A 24811-nucleotide genomic window follows, 5' to 3' on the forward strand; every position below is an offset into this window, starting at 1 on the left:
GAAAATCTCGGCCGCCATCTTGTTTTTCCAATTTTTTTCACTTTTTCTAAAAATCGTTTGCTAATATCTAAAATAACTGCAAGTTTAAACAAAATCGGTTGGAAAACAAAAAGTTACAAAAGTCAGGTCGGCCGCCATCTTGTTTTTCTGAAATGTCATAATTTTTCCCTACTCGAATCCCACTTCTGAACATATCTCCCATACATAATTATATCATTTTCTATCTCTTTCTAGGAGAACAATTATGTCAATGAGTCAGTGAGTGAGTGAGTGAGTCAGTGGTAATCGAGCTATATATAGTATAACTAGTATTTTGCTCGCTGCTCGAGCTGCTAAAGCAGCTCTCGAGGTCTATAATGGCCATTTTGAACAATTTAAAAAAAAGTCATACAAAAATAAATTCCGCCATTTTGAATTTTTTTTCCATTCATCGAGTAGACCTTCGGATCCTGATCATCTCTTGCCCAGAAACCATTCTTCCATCTTTCATACCCTCCGAGATGGACGCCGATGAAATTTGTATGGCGGCCATCTTTTTTTCGGAATTTTAAAAAAAAAATCAAGTTTTTGGCAATTGGATGAGGTTTCGAATGACATTTGGTCGAGCACCTCCCACCTATCTTCAATACCTTGAGCGTGCCCTTCACCCGTCTCCGAAACCCTCAATCATCAGCTCTCTCCATATGTTGCCCAAAAGGAATCTTTGTCTTCTATATGAAACCGTAAGTGAAAAAAAAAAGTTTCATACAAAATTTTACAGGAGAAAATTTTGGGAATATCTCGGCCGCCATCTTGTTTTTCCAATTTTTTTCACATTTTCTAAAAATTGTTTACTAATATCTTCAATTGTTGCAAGTTGTAACAAAATCGGTTGGAAAACAAAAAAGTTACAAAAGTCAGGTCGGCCGCCATCTTGTTTTTCTGAAATGTCATAATTTTTCCCTACTCGAATCCCACTTCTGAACATATCTCCCATACATTATTATATCATTTTCTGTCTCTTTCTAGGAGAACAATTATGTCAATCAGTGAGTGAGTGGTAATTGAGCTATATATAGTATAACTAGTATTTTGCTCGCTGCTCGAGCTGCTAAAGCAGCTCTCGAGGTCTATAATGGCCATTTTGAATAATAAAATTTTTTGTATGAAAAAAAAAATTCCGCCATTTTGAATTTTTTTTCCATCCATCGAGTAGATCTTCGGATCCTGATCATCTCTTGCCAAAAAACCACTCTTCCATCTGTCATGCCCTTCGAGATGGACGCCGATGAAATTTGTATGGCGGCCATCTTTTTTTCGGAATTTAGAATTTTTTTTCAAATTTTTGGTAATTGGACGAGGTTTCGAATGACATTTGGTCGAGCACCTCCCACCTATCTTCAATACCTTGAGCGTGCCCTTCACCCGTCTCCGAAATCCTCAATCATCAGCTCCCTCCATATGTTGCCCTAAAGGAATCTTTGTCTTGTATATGAAACCTTAAGTGAAAAAAAAAAGTTTCATACAAAATTTTACAGGAGGAAATTTTTTGAATATCTCGGCCGCCATCTTGTTTTTCCAATTTTTTTACATTTCCTAAAAATCGTTTACTAATATCTTCAATTGTTGCAAGTTGTAACGAAATCGGTTGGAAAACAAAAAGTTACAAAAGTCAAGTCGGCCGCCATCTTGTTTTTCTGAAATGTCATAATTTTTCCCTACTCGAATCCCACTTCTGAACATATCTCCCATACATTATTATATCATTTTCTGTCTCTTTCTAGGAGAACAATTATGTCAATCAGTGAGTGAGTGGTAATTGAGCTATATATAGTATAACTAGTATTTTGCTCGCTGCTCGAGCTGCTAAAGCAGCTCTCGAGGTCTATAATGGCCATTTTGAACAATTTTAAAAAAGTCATACATTTTCTATGAAAAAATAAATTTCGCCATTTTGAATTTTTTTTCAAGTCATCGAATAGACTTTTGGATCTTGATCATCTTTTGCCAAGAAACCACTCTTCCATCTTTCGTACCCTCCGAGATGGACGCCGATGAAATTTGTATGGCGGCCATCTTTTTTTCACAATTTTGAATTTTTTTTCAAATTTTTGGCAATTGGACGAGGTTTCGAATGACATTTGGTCGAGCACCTCCCACCTATCTTCAATACCTCGAGCGTGCCCTTTACCCGTCTCCGAAATCCTCAATCATCAGCTCTCTCCATGTTTTCCTCCAAATGAATTTTTGTCTTCTATATGAAACCATAAGTAAAAAAAAAAGTTTCATACAAAATTTTACAGGAGGGAATTTTTGAAAAATCTCGGCCGCCATCTTGTTTTTCCAATTTTTTTCACTTTTTCTAAAAATCGTTTGCTAATATTTAAAATAACTGCAAGTTTAAACAAAATCGGTTGGAAAACAAAAAAGTTACAAAAGTCACGTCGGCCGCCATCTTGTTTTTCTGAAATGTCATAATTTTTCCCTACTCGAATCCCACTCCTGAACATATGTCCCATACATTATTATATCATTTTCTATCTCTTTCTAGGAGAACAATTATGTCAATGAGTGAGTCAGTCTGTGGTAATTGAGCTATATATAGTATAACTAGTATTTTGCTCGCTGCTCGAGCTGCTAAAGCAGCTCTCGAGGTCTATAATCGCCATTTTGAATAAATAAAAAAAGTTTTAAATTTTGTATGAAAAAATAAATTCCGCCATTTTGAATTTTTTTTCAAGTCATCGAATAGACCTTTGGATCCTGATCATCTTTTGCCAAGAAACCACTCTTCCATCTTTCGTACCCTCCGAGATGGACGCGGATGAAATTTGTATGGCGGCCATCTTTTTTTCGGAATTTAAAAAAAAAAATCAAATTTTTGGCAATTGGATGAGGTTTCGAATGACATTCGGTCGAGCACCTCCCACCTATCTTCAATACCCTAAGCGTGCCCTTCACCCGTCTCCGAAATCGTCAATCATCAGCTCCCTCCATATGTTGCCCTAATGGAATCTTTGTCTTCTGTACGAAAGTATTAGTGAAAAAAAAATGTTTCATACAAAATTTTACAGGAGGAAATTTTTTGAAAATCTCGGCCGCCATCTTGTTTTTCCAATTTTTTATACTTTTTCTAAAAATCGTTTACTAATATCTGCAAGAGCTGCAAGTTTAAACAAAATCGGTTAGAAAACAAAAAAGTTACAAAAGTCAGGTCGGCCGCCATCTTGTTTTTCTGAAATGTCATAATTTTTCCCTACTCGAATCCCACTTCTGAACATATCTCCCATACATTATTATATCATTTTCTGTCTCTTTCTAGGAGAACAATTATGTCAATGAGTCAGTCAGTCAGTGGTAATTGAGCTATATATAGTATAATAACTAGTATTTTGCTCGCTGCTCGAGCTGCTAAAGCAGCTCTCGAGGTCTATAATCGCCATTTTGAATAATAAAAAATTTTGTATGAAAAAAAAAAATTCCGCCATTTTGAATTTTTTTTCCATCCATCGAGTAGACCTTTGGATCCTGATCATCTCTTGCCAAGAAACCACTCTTCCATCTTTCATACCCTCCGAGATGGACGCCGATGAAATTTGTATGGCGGCCATCTTTTTTTCACAATTTTGAAATTTTTTTCCAATTTTTGGCAATTGGATGAGGTTTCGAATGACATTTGGAAGAGCACCTCCCACCTATCTTCAATACCTCGAGCGTGCCCTTCACCCGTCTCCGAAATCCTCAATCATCAGCTCCCTCCATATGTTGCCCTAAAGAAATCTTGGTCTTCTATATGAAACCATAAGTGAAAAAAAAAAGTTTCATACAAAATTTTACAGGAGGGAATTTTTTGAAAATCTCGGCCGCCATCTTGTTTTTCCAATTTTTTTTACATTTTCTAAAAATCGTTTACTAACATCTACAAGAGCTGCAAGTTGTAACAAAATCGGTTGGAAAACAAAAAAGTTACAAAAGTCAGGTCGGCCGCCATCTTGTTTTTCTGAAATGTCATAATTTTTCCCTACTCGAATCCCACTTCTGAACATATCTCCCATACATTATAATATCATTTTCTGTCTCTTTCTAGGAGAACAATTATGTCAATGAGTCAGTCAGTGAGTGAGTGGTAATTGAGCTATATATAGTATAATAACTAGTATTTTGCTCGCTGCTCGAGCTGCTAAAGCAGCTCTCGAGGTCTATAATGGCCATTTTGAACAATTTTAAAAAAGTCATACAAAAATAAATTCCGCCATTTTGAATTTTTTTTCCATCCATCCAATAGACCTTCGGATCCTGATCATGTCTTGCCAAGAAACCACTCTTCCATCTTTCATACCCTCCGAGATGGACGCCGATGAAATTTGTATGGCGGCCATCTTTTTTTCGGAATTTTAAAAAAAAATTCAAATTTTTGGCAATTGGATGAGGTTTCGAATGACATTTGGTCGAGCACCTCCCACCTATCTTCAATACCTCGAGCGTGCCCTTCACCCGTCTCCGAAATCCTCAATCATCAGCTCCCTCCATATGTTGCCCTAAAGAAATCTTGGTCTTCTATATGAAACCATAAGTGAAAAAAAAAAGTTTAATACAAAATTTTACAGGAGGAAATTTTTTGAAAATCTCGGCCGCCATCTTGTTTTTTCAATTTTTTACACTTTTTCTAAAAATCGTTTGCTAATATCTTCAATTGTTGCAAGTTGTAACAAAATCGGTTGGAAAACAAAAAAGTTACAAAAGTCAGGTCGGCCGCCATCTTGTTTTTCTGAAATGTCATAATTTTTCCCTACTCGAATCCCACTCCTGAACATATCTCCCATACATTATTATATCATTTTCTGTCTCTTTCTAGGAGAACAATTATGTCAATGAGTCAGTCAGTGAGTGAGTGAGTGGTAATTGAGCTATATATAGTATAACTAGTATTTTGCTCGCTGCTCGAGCTGCTAAAGCAGCTCTCGAGGTCTATAATCGCCATTTTGAATAATAAAATTTTTTGTATGAAAAAAAAAATTCCGCCATTTTGAATTTTTTTTCAAGTCATCAAATAGACCTTCGGATCCTGATCATCTTTTGCCAAGAAACCACTCTTCCATCTTTCATACCCTCCGAGATGGACGCCGATGAAATTTGTATGGCGGCCATCTTTTTTTCGGAATTTTAAATTTTTTTTTAAATTTTTGGCAATTGGATGAGGTTTCGAATGACATTTGGTCGAGCACCTCCCACCTATCTTCAATACCTTGAGCGTGCCCTTCACCCGTCTCCGAAATCCTCAATCATCTGCTCCCTCCATATGTTGCCCTAAAGGAATCTTTGTCTTCTATATGAAACCACAAGTGAAAAAAAAAAGTTTCATACAAAATTTTACAGGAGGGAATTTTTTGAAAATCTCGGCCGCCATCTTGTTTTTTCAAATTTTTTTCACTTTTTCTAAAAACCGTTTACTAATATCTTCAATTGTTGCAAGTTGTAACAAAATCGGTTGGAAAACAAAAAAGTTACAAAAGTCAGGTCGGCCGCCATCTTGTTTTTCTGAAATGTCATAATTTTTCCCTAGTCGAATCCCACTTCTGAACATATCTCCCATACATTATTATATCATTTTCTATCTCTTTCTAGGAGAACAATTATGTCAATCAGTGAGTGAGTGGTAATTGAGCTATATATAGTATAATAACTAGTATTTTGCTCGCTGCTCGAGCTGCTAAAGCAGCTCTCGAGGTCTATAATGGCCATTTTGAACAATTTAAAAAAAAGTCATACAAAAATAAATTCCGCCATTTTGAATTTTTTTTTCCACCCATCGAATAGACCTTCGGATCCTGATCATCTCTTGCCAAGAAACCACTCTTCCATCTTTCATACCCTCCGAGATGGACGCCGATGAAATTTGTATGGCGGCCATCTTTTTTTCGGAATTTTAAAAAAAAATTCAAATTTTTGGCAATTGGACGAGGTTTCGAATGACATTTGGTCGAGCACCTCCCACCTATCTTCAATACCCTAAGCGTGCCCTTCACCCGTCTCCGAAATCCTCAATCATCAGCTCCCTCCATGTGTTGCCCTAAAGGAATCTTTGTCTTCTGTACGAAAGTATTAGTGAAAAAAAAAAGTTTCATACAAAATTTTACAGGAGGAAATTTTTTGAAAATCTCGGCCGCCATCTTGTTTTTCCAATTTTTTTTACATTTTCTAAAAATCGTTTACTAATATCTGCAAGAGCTGCAAGTTTGAACAAAATCGGTTGGAAAACAAAAAAGTTACAAAAGTCAGGTCGGCCGCCATCTTGTTTTTCTGAAATGTCATAATTTTTCCCTAGTCGAATCCCACTTCTGAACATATCTCCCATACATTATTATATCATTTTCTATCTCTTTCTAGGAGAACAATTATGTCAATCAGTGAGTGAGTGGTAATTGAGCTATATATAGTATAATAACTAGTATTTTGCTCGCTGCTCGAGCTGCTAAAGCAGCTCTCGAGGTCTATAATGGCCATTTTGAATAATAAAAATTTTTGTATGAAAAAAAAAATTCCGCCATTTTGAATTTTTTTTCCATCCATCGAGTAGACCTTTGGACCCTGATCATCTCTTGCCAAGAAACCACTTTTCCATCTTTCATACCCTCCGAGATGGACGCGGATGAAATTTGTATGGCGGCCATCTTTTTTTCGGAATTTAAAAAAAAAATTCAAATTTTTGGCAATTGGATGAGGTTTCGAATGACATTTGCTCGAGCACCTCCCACCTATCTTCAATACCTTGAGCGTGCCCTTCATCCGTCTCCGAAATCCTCAATCATCAGCTCCCTCCATATCTTGCCCTAAAGGAATCTTTGTCTTCTGTACGAAAGTATTAGTGAAAAAAAAAGTTTCATACAAAATTTTACAGGAGGAAATTTTTTTAATATCTCGGCCGCCATCTTGTTTTTCCAATTTTTTTCACTTTTTCTAAAAATCGTTTGCTAATATTTAAAATAACTGCAAGTTTAAACAAAATCGGTTGGAAAACAAAAAAGTTACAAAAGTCACGTCGGCCGCCATCTTGTTTTTCTGAAATGTCATAATTTTTCCCTACTCGAATCCCACTCCTGAACATATGTCCCATACATTATTATATCATTTTCTATCTCTTTCTAGGAGAACAATTATGTCAATGAGTGAGTCAGTCAGTGGTAATTGAGCTATATATAGTATAATAATTGAGCTATATATAGTATAATATAATAATAATAGTAACGTAGTGCATGCTTGATGGTGAATAGACTCGCTGTACAGCAGATTTTTACCATTTAGAGGTTGTTTCGTAACGTGAGTGCTCTATCTCTCTCTCGTTTAAATACTCTCTTGCTTGATGCGTGCACGATGGTGTGTACATCCAGCACCGCGGCCTTGAGCTGACGTACAGCCGGGATGGATGGTGAATAGTAGTTGCTTGGGTTAGTATTTTGCTGGATGAAAAATAATCAATAATGCTGTCTATTGCAATCCAATTCAGTGATATATATATATTCATTATTATATGTTTTAAGATCACCAAAAGAGCCAGAAATTCAAGAAATTCAAAGTATTTTCTTTTATTAATTACCTACATAATCTAAATTATTTCTGGAAAATTAGAAAATTATTTTCTGATCAAATTCAAATATAAAAAATCACATATTAACCACATTAGCATATATTTATTCACAATTTTAACCATTCTTGATAAAATGTTTAATTTGCAATGAATTGTGAATTTTTAAAGATTTTATAAGGTTTTCTTAAATAACTAGTCAAATGGGTCAACCTGTTGGTTGATTTCAAGTTTCATCTCAACTTCCTCTCACCTCTCATGTAAATCATTCAATTTACATAGTATACAAATCTTTATTATAACTTAAACAATTATGTATCTCTAACTATACTAATAAATAAAATTGATGTGTCTGTCTTGAATTTCGAAATAACTACACCAAATTAAGCTCATATTATGGTTATTTAATCTGTACCATAACTGAATCACACGTCTTAAAAAAAATTGACTGTCTGTCCGTCTGTTTGAACGGGATATAAAGTACATGATAATAATTATGATAGTTGATAGTGCGGTCAAAATAGACAATCAAGGTTCCAATAATTCTCATAGAACTAAATATCGGTACGAATGTTGGAAATACCAATATAAAATGAAGTGTGATAAGTCCATATTTTAGATCGATCGATTTGTATTCCCAACATTCGTAGGTACCAATGTTTAGCTCCATGCGAATTATTGTAACCTTGAATGTCTATTAGTAGTAGTGTGAAGGGAGTCTAACTTTACAAGTTACAACGCAACGGGAAACGAAGCCAATATGCGTGGATCCACCGTTGTGGGCACGATGGGCATTGGGCATGCCCACAACCCCAATCCTAAAATGCCACTGGCCCACGGACCAAGGGGGCCCACGACTCTCAAAAGAAAAATTTATGCTTGTTTTATCAAATTGCGAATATCTAGATTTGCCGTAAAGAAAACAAATGTGCCCTCCATTCCAGGCAAGATTGTAAAAAAATTCGCGCTCGCTTTCGCGCTTTATCAATATCTGAGTTTTTTACAATACATAATAGCTGATAAGTTTCAATAAGTTAGCTCTTGACTGCAATCTTACCTGGTGGTAAGTGGCGATGCACTGTAGGATGGTAGCTGGCTAACTTGGTGGTAAGTATGGCAATTTTTTAGTAGCATGCTTAAACCAGCAGCCCTATATTTCTATGCAGCAGCCCCTTACCACTACAATTACAGCAATGTTACCCGTTTTTACTGCACTATTGTGCTTTACTCTATGCTATTGTGCTACTCGTATCTATGGTTTCGTAATGGTGGTCTGTGGTATAATTTTTTTAATATGATTACCTTGGATGAAAATTGAAATAATCAATTATTTTGAGTTGGCTTGCGTCGGTCGGTACTCCGGTCTCCGCTGAATTAAACTGATTAATAATTCTGTGAGTTAAATTGTAAATTTTAGCCAGATTAACTAATTCAGCATTCAATTTTTTTCAATTGACGGACTAATGAAAGAACGAATGCTACATTTTAATAAACTCAGTGTGTGTTAAGAACAATATTGTGACGGACATAAGTATTTAGTGAAGGTATTGTGATCAAGAACCAAGTTAGAGAGCTGGAGGATGTCCTGTATAGTCTGGGACATGAGTTTCCAGAAGATTCTCCAGTAAAGTGTAATATATTTCAGGTAAGTGAGAGTGCCGCGTCATCGATCTTAAAAAGTTGCAGTGCCCCTTTGTCTTGTATTTTTAACCCCCGATCACCCCCGACCTTAAATTAAATAAATAGTTTGCCTAGTAAAAAAAGAGTGACAAAAAATAATAGCGGCAAATAGAAAAATATTAAGTTGTGTATGCCAGATCAATTAAAAATGAAAATAATATTTGATATAATTTTTTGCTTTAGCTTTCCTATTTAATCCGGGGATACGCCACCTGATTTTGTTTATGTAATGTACCGCCATATTCGACGCATATTCGCCATTTTTTTTCTTAGCTTTTATTTGAAAAACTAAATAAGAGTTTATTTCAACTTGAAGACTTGTAATATGTTTGTTAATGGATTTGTTCTGCTTGTCTCAGATACTTGAAGACAAATTCAAACAAGATGGATCCAGCAATGTATTTACAATATTCACCCCCAAACGGGCTGCCCCAAGAGTCCAAACTCGCCACATACATGGTAGAGTATATAAATACATTACACATTTTCCCATTTATTCATATTTAGTACGATGTATATATTTTTAATGTAATTTTTATTTTATTTCATTTCAATGTCACTTTATAATCAAACTCAAATTTAAATTAATTATGGACAATTATTATTGTCTAAAGTAAAATATTTTTATTTATTTATTTTATAACAACAAATAATAAAAATTTCAAAATGGCCACCATACAAACTAAGAAAATTTAAAAGCACATAGTATTTTAATATCTTGTATGGTGGTATGGAACCCTTCGTGTGCGAGTCTGGCTCGCACTTGATCTATTTTTATTTTGTTTCAACTATGACATGACTTCATTACAAACAGTCATCAATTGTAAAGCTGGCAAACAAAACAGTGTAATTACCATTGACTTTACTTCGTATGGACAAACAAAATGGCACCGACTCATTGGTGTTTATGCACCAATGCAACCTCAGTGACATCTGGATTTCAAACGGGTCGTACATTAATATCTAAGAGGTGGTGCTGATTTATTTGGTTTCTAAACTGTGAAAAATTTTGTTTGCTTGACCATATCTTGTCATTCATATCGATGGTAATTACACAAAATTGAATTTTACAGAAGCAGCAACAAACTGAATGAAAGCTGAAATTATTCTGTAATTGTAGTTTTAATCAAAATCACGAACTTCGGACTCAATTATAACACAGTTTTAGGCGGTTTTGTTTGATAAGAGTTCAGATTTGTATTCCATGATCGAAATCACAAACTTTGGGCTTAGTTTAACACATTTTTAAGCTGCTTTGGTTGGAAATGATTTCAACATCGGGAAATAAAAGTATTTTGATCATCAAACACACTACATGTTTGTTCGCCAGTTCCTCAATTGGTGCAAAGTTAGCATATTCTCATTGAATCCATATTTCAGAATCGTTCCCCGGCGACTCCAACCAGGTCGCTCAACCAAGCCATGAGCAATCTAAGCATAGACTCTTCTCCGAATGCCGTCAAGAAGGTAAGCTAATATGCTAAGTTAAGTTTTGATATCATTTCAACAAACAGCATGCTGTCTTCTTCATTCTGGGCTGGTTTCCGCACTTAAACGTTTCCGTCTGTTGTGCGTACGGCATGCTGTCTAAATAATTACAGTTTTAACTGGATAAGCGAGCATCTAACCATTTTTTTTCTTGTTTACAAATGAAAAATTCTTTATTTTCTCTTTACATTGATTGCCTTAAGTAAAGAACGGTTACGGCTGCTTTAGTTGGAAACTGTTACAGTTGTTAATGCCCACCTCAAGATTGAGAAATTAATTTTTGAAAATCAATTAATATTATGTTAGATTAGTATGTGTGTGTGTGTCTCATAAGAAAGCTCAGAGTCACTGAGGCGAGCGAGCACTCGAAATTGTAGACGAGTATATATACCTAGGACACACAATTCAGTTGGATAGGTCCAATATCGAGAAAGAGATCAGCCGCCGAATCCAACTCGGATGCGCAGTGTTCAGGAAGCTTCGAGATGTCTTCTTGTCCAAAATTCCTTAGTGCTTGAACAAAGTCTTCGAACAGTGTGTGGTGCCAGTGATGACATAAAGATCCTAGACATGGTCGCTAACTATGGGCCTCAAAAGAAAGCTCAGAGTCACTCAGCGGGCGATAGAGAGAGCTATGCTTGGAATTTCTCTACGTGATCAAATCAGAAATGAGGAGATCTGTAGGAGAACTAGAGAAACCGACATAGCTCAATGGGTAATGTGAAGCAGAAGTGGCAATGGGCAAGGCACATAGTTCGTAAAACCGGTAGACGTTGGGGTCCCAAGGTGCTGGAATGTCGACCTCCCACCGGAAGACGCAGTGTTGGAAGACCCTCCCACTAGGTGGACAGACGACATCAGACGAGTCGCAGGGAACCGCTGGATTTAGGCGGCGCAAGACCATGGCGTGTGGTAGTCCCTACATGAGACCTGTGTCCAGCAGTGGACGTCTATCGGTTGATGATGATGATGATGATTACTGTACCTATTACACTCATTCAATCTCGCTTATCCAGGTTTGACCGTATTGAGTATTGACTATCCTTACGCAAAATTTCGCATGCAATTTTCGTCTATACTAAGGCCATTACGAACGTGCGAACGAGGTCATAAATCATTACGATCATAGGGGTGTGAGAATGCCGCAAACGTCGTTATCGATAAAGGGGTGCCTATCGACAATTTTTTTTTTACTGTTAAGACAACACCAGATCATCAGTTTCCAGTTTTTTATTTTTATTTTTATTTTTGTTTATTTGAAAGTAATCAATAGCGTAAATACATAATTATTATTTAAATTTAAATCTAGGTATAACAGAAGGCCAAAAGAGATTACTTAAAATTATAATTAAACTAAGATAAAAATAAAGTTCCATAAGACCTATAAGTGCGAGCGAGAGGTCTGATATAAATGATTTATGACCCGGTTCGTACTTTAGTAATGGCCTAAATGGCCAGGTTTTCATGTTTTAAAATTATATTTTTGTTGTAATTGCAGCTGGTAGTGGGTTCTTTAAGTTTTTTAAAATTAAGTTAAGTATTCATAATTTTTCATTTAAGTGTTTCATAAATAAGCTGTGATAGTGTAGTGTTAGGACATCCGCCTCCTGATTGGAGGTCGGAGGTTCGATCCCGGGCACATACTTCTCTCTTTTCGGAGTTATTTGTGTTTTAAGTAATTAAATATCACTTGCTTGGCAGGATATGTAACTGATTACCTAATTTTTAAGACCCCATGTTAATAATATACATGTACTACCATATCTGAGCTGAATAAATAAATGATTTGATTTGCTTTAACGGTGAAGGTGAAAGTTCTCCATAACGTTCTGGTATGCAGGAATGTGAAGTCTGCCAATCCTGCCAAGCTGCCAGTCGCAAGCCTATTGATTAAATTTGTAGCGTGCACTAAAATCTAGAGTTTCATTCAATTCATGTCCCGTCCTTTTTTAGCAATAATAAAAAGAAAAAGATGCAGATACTCTAAATTTAGTTTAGACAAAACACAACAGAATTTTATAGCGCTATTTTTAGTTTTATAACTTTGTATCTAAATTCACTTAAAAAAAGGCTATCTCTATGTACTATTGAAAGTAATTTATTTTTAATACAACAAAAAATAAACCAAATAAATTTATCCACATTTTATATTAACAAGTGGTATATTGTACACTTTCTGTTGCTTCAGCCGATGATGCAGCTGCCCGCACAGCCGCAGGTAAATAACTGGCTAGGACATTATTTTCTATTACTTTTATATTTTCAAAACCATGGCCATATTATTGAATTTGTGATTGTCATATTGCGACCATACTCTTGCTAAAATAGTGCATTAAAAAATCTGTTATACATAGTTGGGTCATTACAAACGGGCGAACTGGGTCATAAATAAGAATGCCACAGAAGTCGTTATCGATAAAGGGATGCCATTCGGACGCAGGTAGCTAGTAGTTATTTTGTATTGTTTCTCCTCGCTCTTTACAACCTGTTATCGACTATCGACAAATCCTTTTTCTATTGTTACACACAACACTAGCATCAGGTACCATTTCCATAAGGACTGTAAGTGCGAGTGAGAGGTCTTAGAAAAATGGCTTATGACCCAGTTCGCATGTTTGTAATGGCCCAACTGTAGTGGCAGATTGGCTATAGTCCAGTAATTACAACAACTATGACAAACAAAATTAAATAATCCATTGTTTTATTAGCAAGAGTCTTTAACTGCCGTACTCAAGAGTCGCTAATCGTTACTTAAGATTGAGTTAAAACGAGACAGATTTATGTGAGAGATATAGCTCTGTCTCGTTTTAACTAAACTTAAGTAACGATTAAGCGACTCTGAGTACGGCAGTAAGAGGCATTTATTCATACAAGCTCCAAACAAACTCTCATTTGTATACTAACCAATCAATATTGGATTTAAGTTTGTTATAAATCCCGTGGGAACTCTTTGTTTTTCCGGTATAAATAGTAGGTACTTGTAGCCTGTGTAGCAATTTCGTCATAATCGGTTCAACGGATGGGCCGAAAAAAGCTAGCAGACAGACAGATGGCTAATCTTTAGCATTTATAATAATAATAAAATAAACGCCTATTACAGACAACCGATAATATTTAGTCGGTCTGAAAAAATCGGAGAAAACGACATGCAAGTAAGTGCATTACTAGTGAATAGATGTCCCGCAAAGTCTGTCTAAAATCGGTCACCTCGCCGTTGCCCATTGTCGCACATAAATAGTATTAGTCTTACAAAAAAATAGGTTGTCTGCGGTAGCACTAAATCTCTCTTGTTACTTGTAATCATTATAATAAAATTATTATAAGTAATGTAGCAATATATGTATTTTGAAGTAAGTATTGATGCTTATATTATTAGTGTGGTTTGACATTTTGCTTTTGTCTCTCCAGCCAAAAATTATTACACACCATCGCCCGCCACCACAGGTAAAATACTACGAATTACTTATTTATTACTAGCTGATGCCCGCGACATAGTTCGCTTGGATTTACGTTTTTCAAAATCCCGCGGGAACTCTTTGATTTTCCGGGATAAAAAGTAGCCTATGTCACTCTCCAGGTCTTTATCTATACCCATGCAAAAAATCACGTCAATCCTTTGCACCGTTACGACGTGATTGAAGGACAAACCAACAAAGAAACACACTTCCGCATTTATAATAAGGGTACTGATTTGTTTGTTCTATAGTAATTAAGTATTTGAAGATCAAAGTCTTGCTCGCTAGCTGACGAGTCACTCAGCGGATGGAACGAATGCTTGGAGTTTCTCTACGTGATCAAATCAGAAATGAAAAGATCCGTAAGAGATCCAGAGTGACCGACCTAGCTCAACGGGTTGCGAAGCTGAAGTGGCAATGGGTAGGGCACATAGTTCGAAAAATCGATATGCGTTGGGGTCCCCAGAATGGTGACCTTGCATTGGAAAGCGCATCGTTGGGCTAGGTAAACAGACATCAAATGACTGCGAGCCGCTGAATTCAGACAGCGCAAGACCTTGGCGTGTGGAAATCCTTGAAAGAGACCTATGACCAGCAGTCGACGTCCACCACCGTTGATAACGATGATGATGATAGTAATGAAAGGTAGTTCAAACATCTCTTTTTTGGAGATGCACTTTTTTGTTTGGCTAGACGGATTGTAAATGAAGAAATAATTTGGCAGAGAGACCTCTCTCAAATCTCTGTTAATTTGTTAAAAATGTCATTTTAGATGTTTAGACTTAAAACATGTGTAGCATTCAGAAGGTTACTACAATAATTTTCTTTGGCTCTTAAGAGATTATGATATTATTTTTCTTTGGGCCGCTGCAGATGATCACGCACATTCCACCGCCGGTAGGTATTGCGTAAATCATAGTCAATATATTATTTATTCTACTATTACATATAATTATGTTTGAAAACTACTGCGGGTAATGTGGTTTTACTACTCAGTAACACCTACACCTAAAACAACGTAGGTTTACGTTCAACGTTTAACGTAAACCTAAGTCTTTCTGTCATCCATAAGCTTTTCTGTAACATCAACTTGGCGGATTTTGCGTCTAGACTTGGGTTTTCATCCATACAAAGTTCATTTAACTCAAGAGCTAAACCCCATCGATCACAGACAGCACCGTGTATTCACTGATTGGGGCTTTAGAGCATTTGGCGGCAGACCCTGTGTTGTTCGGTAAAAAAATCATCTTCAGTGATAAGGCACCGAACCGCAAGACGTAGGGCGAGTTTCCATCCTTATGTCGTCGACATCCCATCTACACGCACGAAACGTTTTGCGTCATAATTCCTCATACGCATGGCTAAGGTTTGGAATACTCTTCCACGATATGTGTTTCCTACCAATTACAACCCCCGTATCTTTAAAACAAGAGCGAATAGGCATCTTCTAGGTAAACGCGTCCCATCTTAGGCCGCATCATCATTTTCCATCAGGTGTGATTGTGGTCAAGCGTTTGCCTATAATGAATAAAAGAAAGGGTCATTTCTGGCTGAGTGATTTTGTAAACAAAAAAACAAAAGTGTGCAAACCTGCGCGCGCGTTGCACGTGTTCAAGCGAGCGAGTATCGCTGAACGAATATCGTTGAGCGAGTTTATTTTTGAAAGCTCGTCACTCAGCGACAAAACTAGTAAAGATATATGCATGTCTTTCGTTTACACGGAATGTACATTTATTGTGTGTTTCTTGAGAGAGAAAATCGCCGATAGTCTCGCCGGTCGGACCACTGCCTAATGTCTTTTAAAATAAAGTAAAAATTGTAGTAATATCACACACAGATAATTTTATTTCATTTCGAATTTCGAGCGATCTTAATGAAAGACCCTTTGTTTCCCGAGTGTGCACAACGAGATCTTTCATTTTACTAAAAAAGGCCTCATTGTGTAAATTCCGAAAATACAAATACTGTCAAACTTGTTATATTTCAATTTAGCAAATGTTTAAATTCCAAAAGATTAGATTCCAAAAATACAATGCATGCATTCAAAAACAATATGTAAAAATATAAACCATATAGCGTGGTGGTATTTTAACTAGTCTGTATGTTATAGTTAAAGTCCGAAGAGGCGCCTAGATTTGTAATCAATCAACAGGCAAGAGCTTTCTTTTCAGGCAACCTTTCGATCTTGATTATAGAATACTAGCTGATGCCCGCGACTTCGCGTGGAATTAGGGTTTTTTAAAAATCCCGTGGGAACTCTTTGATTTTCCTGGATAAAAAGTAGCCTATGTCACTCTCACGGTCCTTATCTATACATACCACCTTACCATGCAAAAAATCAAGTCGATCCGTTGCACCGTTGCGATGTGATTGAAGGACAAACCAACAAACAAACACACTTTCGCATTTATAATAAGGGTACTGATTTAATACATACTTGGACAGACAAACACGAGAGTCAAAAGGCCAAATTCAAAATATATAAGGATATTTAAACTTACTATCTTACGTTCCTAAATAAATTGGCCTTTTCTTAAGACCTCTTTCCAAAGCTGTTGATACACTTTTGACCAACTTTACCCGTTAACAGTTTGGTGAGCGGATACATAATGAGCTAATATCAGATGTATCAGCAGGTACTGATAGGTGAATATCTGCCCCTGAACTACTTCAGTCCCCCGGGGATCCTGCCGGAGTCCCCGGAGAGCTCTCCCCCGACCACGATAAACCTGACGCCGGTCGGCGGCACAATCCATCAGGTGACAATTTTTCTTAAATTCACTACGTCTTATTCTTTTGAAACATAACAGCTATAACAAAATAACCACATTGACACCACATTAGTATCTACATTGCACCTGTCGCTTTTTCTTTTATAATTGTCGTTTTGTCCTGGCAGGAAAATGTGGGTGGAACAACCTACTTTTATTCAACAAATTCTGACAGCCACAATCCTCAGGGAGCGCCTGGCGGCATGGGTGAGTAAGCACGCTACTAATACTACCCTAGGATTCCGTACCTCAAAAAAAAACGGAACTCTTATAGAATCACTTCGTTGTCTGTCAGTCAAGACCTAAACCTATACTATTCGTTGACCTAGAATCACGTTTGGCGGGTAGCACGGTCTTATAGCACAAGTGTAGGGGAAAGTCCGAAAACCTTGAACTTGTGGTTACATGACTAAAAAAAAATTTTATTTTTGTATGACGATACGGTACCCTTTGTGTGCGAGCCCGACTCGAACTTTACTGGTTTTATTATTAAATTTATTTGTCTACCATGCAACTTATTTTAATCTAGCTAAGAAAGGGTTGTTAGTTTACCAGTCAAGGGAAATGAAGAAATTTGCATGTAATTTCTCGAAGACGTGTGAAGTCTATCAACCCGCACTTGGCCAGTGTGGTGGATTATGCTTAAAATTCTAATTCTGAGAAGATACCCGTGCTCAGTAGTGCGCCGGCGATGGATTTAGGATAGGTCCGTTATTCGTTACGATAAAAATAACGAAAGAAAAAGCGTCCATTTCGAAGAATGGTACCACATTTATGTGTATAAATAGGTACAGATGAAATAATAACATCAGCATCGCCGTTAGAATAGAAGTATGAATAGCGTTAATAGCTCGCGAACTGAAATCCGAAAGGTCGGCGGTTCAAACCCCAACCGTTGCACGTTGTTCCTACCCCTTAGTGCAGAAGCTTTTCGGTTGGTTGGAGGGGAAAGGGAAATGTTAGTCATGATTAACATGGTCAGTTATTTTTTATGGAAAAGAAAAAAGTGGGCTAGTGAATTTCAAACTTACATTTTACTAAATAATTATTATAATGTCCCAAATGAGAGCATGTTTCCGGGAAGGAGCAATCCTAGATTTAGGTGACATGATATGAAGCAACAATATCACTTGCCATCGTCAAATCCATTAAAACACTTTCTGACCAACAGAGTTGTTCACATATGGAATAAATTGGCTAAGGATGTGGTTATGTCAAGTTCTGTTAACCAGTTGAAGAATAGATTAGACTAACATTTGGAAAACTCGAAGCACTTCTGATATAGACGCATCAGCGAAAGCTGCTTAGTCTATTAAAAATAATAATAACTAGCTGCCCTGGCGAACTTCGTTCCGCCTAACAGAGATTTTTACGCAGTCGACAATTTTTTTTAATTTTTCTCTCCGTAAGAACCATCCTCGTACTTCAAGGAGTATTATAAAAAAAGAATTAGCGAAATCGGTTCAGCTGTTCTCGAGATGCGATGAGCACCACATTTAGTGATTCATTTTTATATCATTGAATAGTGTAAAATCTAGTACTATTGGGTATAAAGCTAGCATAATGTTTGAATAGTAGGTCCGGATCCCTGTCTCCCTGCCGTCGCGTCAACTTCCGCCTACGTGCCACCTATGTATGCGGCCCCCCCCTACATGCCCGCCGTCCAGGCCAAACCAGGTAAGCTATATTGATTTTATCTACCTACCACTGATTGCGATGTTATGTATTTACTTGGTGCATTGATGACATATTTTTATTTGTATAGTATTTTGTATTGTAGATTTAATGCACTTGTGTTAATAATTAAGATATTATTTTTAAACTTTCTCGAAGTTGGAGGGAAAAAGACCATTTCTGCGCCATCGACTTCCGATGGTTAAAAAATTTAATGTAAAAACAAACATTAGTTTTTAATTCAGGACTGCAAGCTCGAATAGTCAAATTAAATCGCTCGAATAGTCAAATTAAATCCTTTTTTCTGGCTCGCCTTTCAAAATTGGGACGGGAAAAAGGTCGCTTTTACGCAGTCGACTCTGGTGATTGAAAATGATAGTGCCAAAAACACATATTAATACTTCTATATGATTTTGATTTTTTTAAATTATTATTTCATATAAATTTTATCTTAGTCACAAGCAAACAGGGGTTTAAAAGTAATTAAAGTTAAACCACGATATTTGGTATCGGAAACCTAAAACACCTGAAATATATAAAGTCAGATATACTTCTATTCAAACTTATTTTAATGCGGTTTTCACCAATAGATTGATTCATAAGGAAGGTTTATACGAATAGTTTAATATGACAGTGGGGCCGATTCTCTAGTACACAATCTCTAAACTAAACTAAATTAACAGGTCTAAATCTAGTGCTTTCCTTTTCCGCAAGCAACATTATGAAAGGGATAGCAATAGATTTAGACGTGATATTTTAGTTTAGTTTAGAGATTGTGTACAAAGGAATTAGCCACATTAACTGTTCAAAATGTCCCTGCGAAGCCGGGGCGAGTCGCTAGTAAATGATAAACTCAACCCATAAAGGATTTCTTTGTTGTCCGTGTCATGAATAAAGAGGTTTTATCTGGAATGGCTTGAAGTACCAAGTTGTTTAAAAGTCTGTAAAAAATTAAGTTACTAGTTTAATTCAATAAAATGTTGCAGCTTATCAACGTACTTTAAAAAAGTCCAACTTTATAATCTCGAAATTTGGCACAAATAAAACTTTACGGCATAAGTAAAAATATCATTTTAAATCCTGTGTGGTAAAATTACGTGAAAAACGTATATAAATGCCATATTGACATATTATTATGACAATTTTCGCACTTAGACCCTGAAAGCGCAGAGTTGGTATAGCGGTGTCTGAGTTCAATTCTCAGTCAGCTATTTAGAACTATTCTTCTTTTCCTTCTTTATTGGTTTTTATTTATCCATTGTTGGACATAGGCCTCATGTGCTTGCCATACTGTGGATGTGGATGGTACGGGATCGGTCCAATGCAAGAGCAAGAGAAGTGGAACGAGACATCCGTTTCGTTCTCCGGTACGTAGTCTCCATTCCATCGGTCACCTGTGCTCCTACAGAGATGCCTTGCCTCTCTCCATTTTGACCTGGACACTTTCAAGACGATATGAGTTAGTCCCGTTTTTCTTTGCGCATTATTTTGTGGATTAGAACTTTTATTATTTTTGGTAATTTTTTTGTTATATCCACAATACAGAAAAAAAAACTTCCACTTGCTCGGAAATTGATTCATTATTTTAAAAAATAGTGTCCATCGACTATTTTCGGTACGCAACAGAATGACACACCAGCAATTTCCAACCAGCATAATTACTGGACAAATCCGTATTGCTGACGAGGTTATTAAAGTGTACACTGACATAAATTAGGATTTTTAGGTACACATGATATTTATAATTATAAAAGCTGAATGCTCTTTTCTCAGTTTTAAACTGCTGACAAGGTTAAGTGTATATACTACGTGATATTTGTTATAGAGGCTGAATACACATTTCTTTTCATAATTTTTAAAAAACCGGCCAAGCGCGTGTCAGGCTCGCGCAACGAGGGTTCTGTACTACAGTGGTATTTTTTCGACATTTTGCACGATAATTCAAAAACTGTTATGCATAAAAATTAATAAAAATCTGTTTTGGAATGCACAGGTGCACACAAGACCTTTCATATTATGATACCCCACTTGATATAGTTATCTTACTTCGAAAATTGAAAATACTAATTATTAGTTCATGATCACAATTTAATTTTTTTTGTGTAATATAACCACAAATTCACGGTTTTCAGATTTTTCCCCGAATGTCTGCTATAAGACCTACCTACCTGCCAAATTTCATGATTCTAGGTCAACGGGACAAGTTTCTTGATAGACCGACAGACAGACAACAAAGTAATCCTATAAGGTTCCGTTTTTCCTTTTGAGGTACGGAACGTGTTGATTAATTATTAAGTTGTTCGACGAAAATGAGACTTTAGTAGCTCAACGAAAGTAAAATCATTATTACCAGGTGACACGGTAGTGCCCCCGCCAGGACGAACCAAACTGAAGGACGGAGCACTACATACCTTTTCTGGAAGCGTTTTGTCGTATTTTCGGATCATCATAGCTTCGGTCTGTATGACGCTAGAAAGCTGAAATTTTCAGGATTTTGCCCTCAGCAAACTTATTAAAAAACCAAGTATCAATTATCTAGCTTTTATGGTTTCAGATTTATTGACATCTGAAATACGTCAATTTTGATAATCAGGGTGGGGGTAGGGTAGGTCTCTAGGGTACTTCCTGAAGTCCTAGAAGACTGAAATTCGGTGTGTAAGCTAGTAATTGCATATAAATAACGGAAAAATTAATAAATTGGAAACACCCCCTCCATCCATTGGTATAGGGGATGCATACCTGTACAGTCTGTACAAACACTGAAATCTGGAATGAAGGCTGGGAATTGCATACGAACTACGGGAAAATTGAGAAATCGGACAATTTCCCCCTCCAATCTCTCGCATAGGGATATAAAATAGAAAGTTTTAGAGAAAGGTTGTATTGCTATTAGCCCTAAGGCAGCTGGTTTGACTATACTAAGTAGGTACAAGTCTCAGTCGGGATAGCAATTTCCTAGTTTAAAATCACATCGCAAGTACTCGGATTTGCCTTCCTGCCTAGGTTTGCTCAGCAAATAAGCTTAGCATATAAGCTTAGCTTAGCAGTAATAAGCTTTTAAAAGTGCTCTTGAATCGTCAAAATAATTTGTGTCGGAATATCTGCGTGGATTTAGGTTTTTGAAAATCCGATTTGAACTTTTGGGTTAAAACCAAAGACTTCTGTGTAAAACGTAGCTTATGTCACTCTCTCCAGGTGCATTTAGATCGCAATTTCCTCGCATGCTTCTTATATCTATGTGTATCTATGTATATTATAACGATTTTAGCAGCGAATTATATTTGTATGTTTATTTGAACGTGTAAGTAAACTCACTGAAAGTTGATATAGATAAGTACGTTTTCAGACTAAAAAATATTATAGTTAATAAATATATTTATACTATTATAATATACTAGCTTATGCTTGCGACTTCGTCCGCGCGGACTACATAAACTTCATACCCCTATTTCAACCCTCTTAAGAGTTGAATTTTCAAAACTCCTTTCTTAGCGGATGATTACGTCATAATAGCTATCTGCATGCCAAATTTCAGCCTGATCCGTCCAGTAGTTTGAGCTGTGCGTTGATAGATCAGTCAGTAAATTAGTCATCTTTTCCTTTTATATATTTAGACTATTGCTTGCGTAGATTTAATGAGTTTGGAAAATCAAAGAGTTCTATCGTTAATATCACGAGAACTCTTTGAATTTTCGGGATATAAGTAGCCTATGTCACTCTCCAGGTCTTTAACTATATCCATGCAAAAAATTACGCCGATACGTTGCGGCGTGATTGAAGCACAAACCAACAAACAAATGCATAAGTGTAATTGTCCGTTGGTTTATCCGTGCTATAAATTTTATAATATGGTTAGTGATGGGTCCATTATTTATTTATGTTTGAGCTGTGCGTTGATAGATCAGTTGGTCAATCAGTCACCTTTTCCTTTTATATATTTAGACAATTGCTTGCGTAGATTTAATGAGTTCGGAAAATCAGAGATTTCTATCGTTAATATCATGAGAACTCTTTGAATTTTCGGGATAAAAGTAGCCTATGTCACTCTCCAGGTCTTTAACTATATCCATGCAAAAAAATACGTGATTAAATCACAAACCAACAAACAAATGCATAAGTGTAATTGTTCGTTGGTTTATCCGTGTTATAAATTTTATAATATGGTAAGTGGATGGGTCCATTATTTATTTATGTATATGTATATTATTATGTATTGTGTTGTGTATAATTGGTATTTTGTAATTAGTTATTTACTGTCATATAGTATACATTCATTTTATTGTGTCTCTATATTATTGGGTATATTAGCAATTTTGGCAACGAATTATTTCCTACTAGCTGATGCCCACGATTTCTAGGTTATTTAAAAATCCCGTGGGAACTCTTTGATTTTCTGGGATAAAATGTAGCCTGTATCACTCTCCAGGTCTTTATCTATATCCATGCAAAAAATCACGTCAATCGGTTGCATCGTTGCGACGTGATTGAGGGACAAACCAACAAACCAACAACCAAAAACACTTTTGCATTACTAGGGTACTTACTGATAATATGGTTTCAAATTGCGAACATAAATTCTCATAAATAAATAGAAATATTAGTATTATTTTAGTAGTTAACACATATATGTATAAATTTAAACGCATTTATAGATGCGAAACGATTGTCATGATTGACGAGTAAAAGACTCTCGACCTTGCATTGCCCCTTGAATGAGCACAATTGACGATAAGTGCATGTGTTATGTAAAACATCTTCCTAGCAAAACGTCTGGTCTGGTCTGGTGGGAGGTTTCATAGCTAGTTACCACCCTACCGGCAAAGCCGTGCCGCCAAGCAATTTAGCGTTCCGGTACGATGCCGTGTAGAAACCAAAGGTGTATGGGTTTAATAAAAACAATCATACTCCTTCCAGGTTAGCCCGCTTCCATCGTAGACCGCCTATCGTATGCCTGCGTCTTAATAGCTATCTGCATGCCAAATTTCAGCCCGATCCGTCCAGTAGTTTAAGCTGTGCGTTGATAGATCAGTCAGTCAGTCAATACTTTTATATACATATATACAATTACTTGTCGATACATACTTAAAATTGTAAACATAGCGGATCTGACAGAGGCTTCATCAAACCCCGGCGTAAATATTTCTTTAAATATGTACCTTGATATTTATCACTTCTCGAAAGTGATTTGCTTATTTCCTGTGCTCTAAAACCGTTGGGCATGCAGAAGTCTCGATACATAACCTGAGCTGTATGAATTATGCGATGTTCTAACGGTGCGACAGATCTATGTACTCCAAGTAATTTTACGCAAACATAAGCAAATGCAGTTTGATCCCACCTTATACCATCGTAAGAGAAGATCCGATAAGGTATGTCAGATCAAATCCTGCAGAACAGAACTAGCTACATTTCTATAATGCTAGCCCAATAATATACAACAAAGTAAATTATCACTTAAATATTTACCCCGCGAATCAATGAACGTGTAAAATACTTATAACGCAATGGCTCAAGGCACTTTCTTATAGTGACACGGAAGACAACATTGAAATAATCCATTCACACATCTTATACACAGAAAAACACACACACACACACAAACACACACACACACACATATATATATATATATTAATCTAACATCATTTTCATTGATTTTTTAACATTGTGCTTTTTCTTTTTTATTATTATTTCTTTTGTACCTAATTTCTCAATCTGGAGGTAGGCATTAACAACTGTAACACAGTTTCTAACTAAAGCAGTTACCGTTCTTTACTTTTAAGGCAATGTAAAGAGAATGATAAAGATTTTTTTTTCATTTTCGTTGTACTGCATAACACTGCGTCAGCAAGAAGTCGTTGTTACCGTTAACACATTGTATAAACATTAACGTCATTGTTAACCGATAGACGTGACTTGCTGGAATAGGTCACTTATAGGGACTTCCACATACCGACACCTGATAAGAACATTGTATCTGATTTTGCTAAGTTTTCAGGAGAGAGTTTTACAATTTTGCTGCATTTAAAAATTACCTAGTGATATTGAATGAAGCCGTATCCGTTATTAAGTAAGTAGTTCTACAATTAATTTTTGCCTTCTGTATTATGAACTTAACTACGTTAACCGAAAATACAATGTTTTTTAGGGTTCCGTACCTCAAAAGGAAAAACGGAACCCTT

The 24811-nt window shown here is 36.3% G+C and overlaps 1 protein-coding gene across 13 annotated transcripts in view; it reads left to right on the top strand.

The window, feature by feature from the left end:
* Nucleotides 1-8892: 8892 nt before the first annotated feature.
* Nucleotides 8893-24811, top strand: part of PAN3 (Poly(A) specific ribonuclease subunit PAN3) — a 38553-nt gene continuing 22634 nt past the window's right edge. For 2 of the 13 annotated variants that reach the window (XM_069508669.1, XM_069508682.1), the window contains exons 1-9: nt 8893-9206; nt 9601-9700; nt 10622-10708; nt 12918-12947; nt 14138-14173; nt 15058-15081; nt 16809-16943; nt 17084-17162; nt 18531-18632. In XM_069508669.1, the coding sequence (XP_069364770.1) occupies nt 9626-9700; nt 10622-10708; nt 12918-12947; nt 14138-14173; nt 15058-15081; nt 16809-16943; nt 17084-17162; nt 18531-18632 (568 nt within the window). In that variant the 5' untranslated portion in view covers nt 8893-9206; nt 9601-9625. The remainder of the gene's footprint in view (nt 9207-9600; nt 9701-10621; nt 10709-12917; nt 12948-14137; nt 14174-15057; nt 15082-16808; nt 16944-17083; nt 17163-18530; nt 18633-24811) is intronic. The other 11 variants (XM_069508670.1, XM_069508671.1, XM_069508672.1 and 8 more) reach the window with 11 other exon arrangements.

This window comes from Maniola hyperantus, chromosome Z (genome assembly GCF_902806685.2).
Source record: "Maniola hyperantus chromosome Z, iAphHyp1.2, whole genome shotgun sequence".
NCBI classification, from domain to species: Eukaryota; Metazoa; Arthropoda; class Insecta; order Lepidoptera; family Nymphalidae; genus Maniola; species Maniola hyperantus.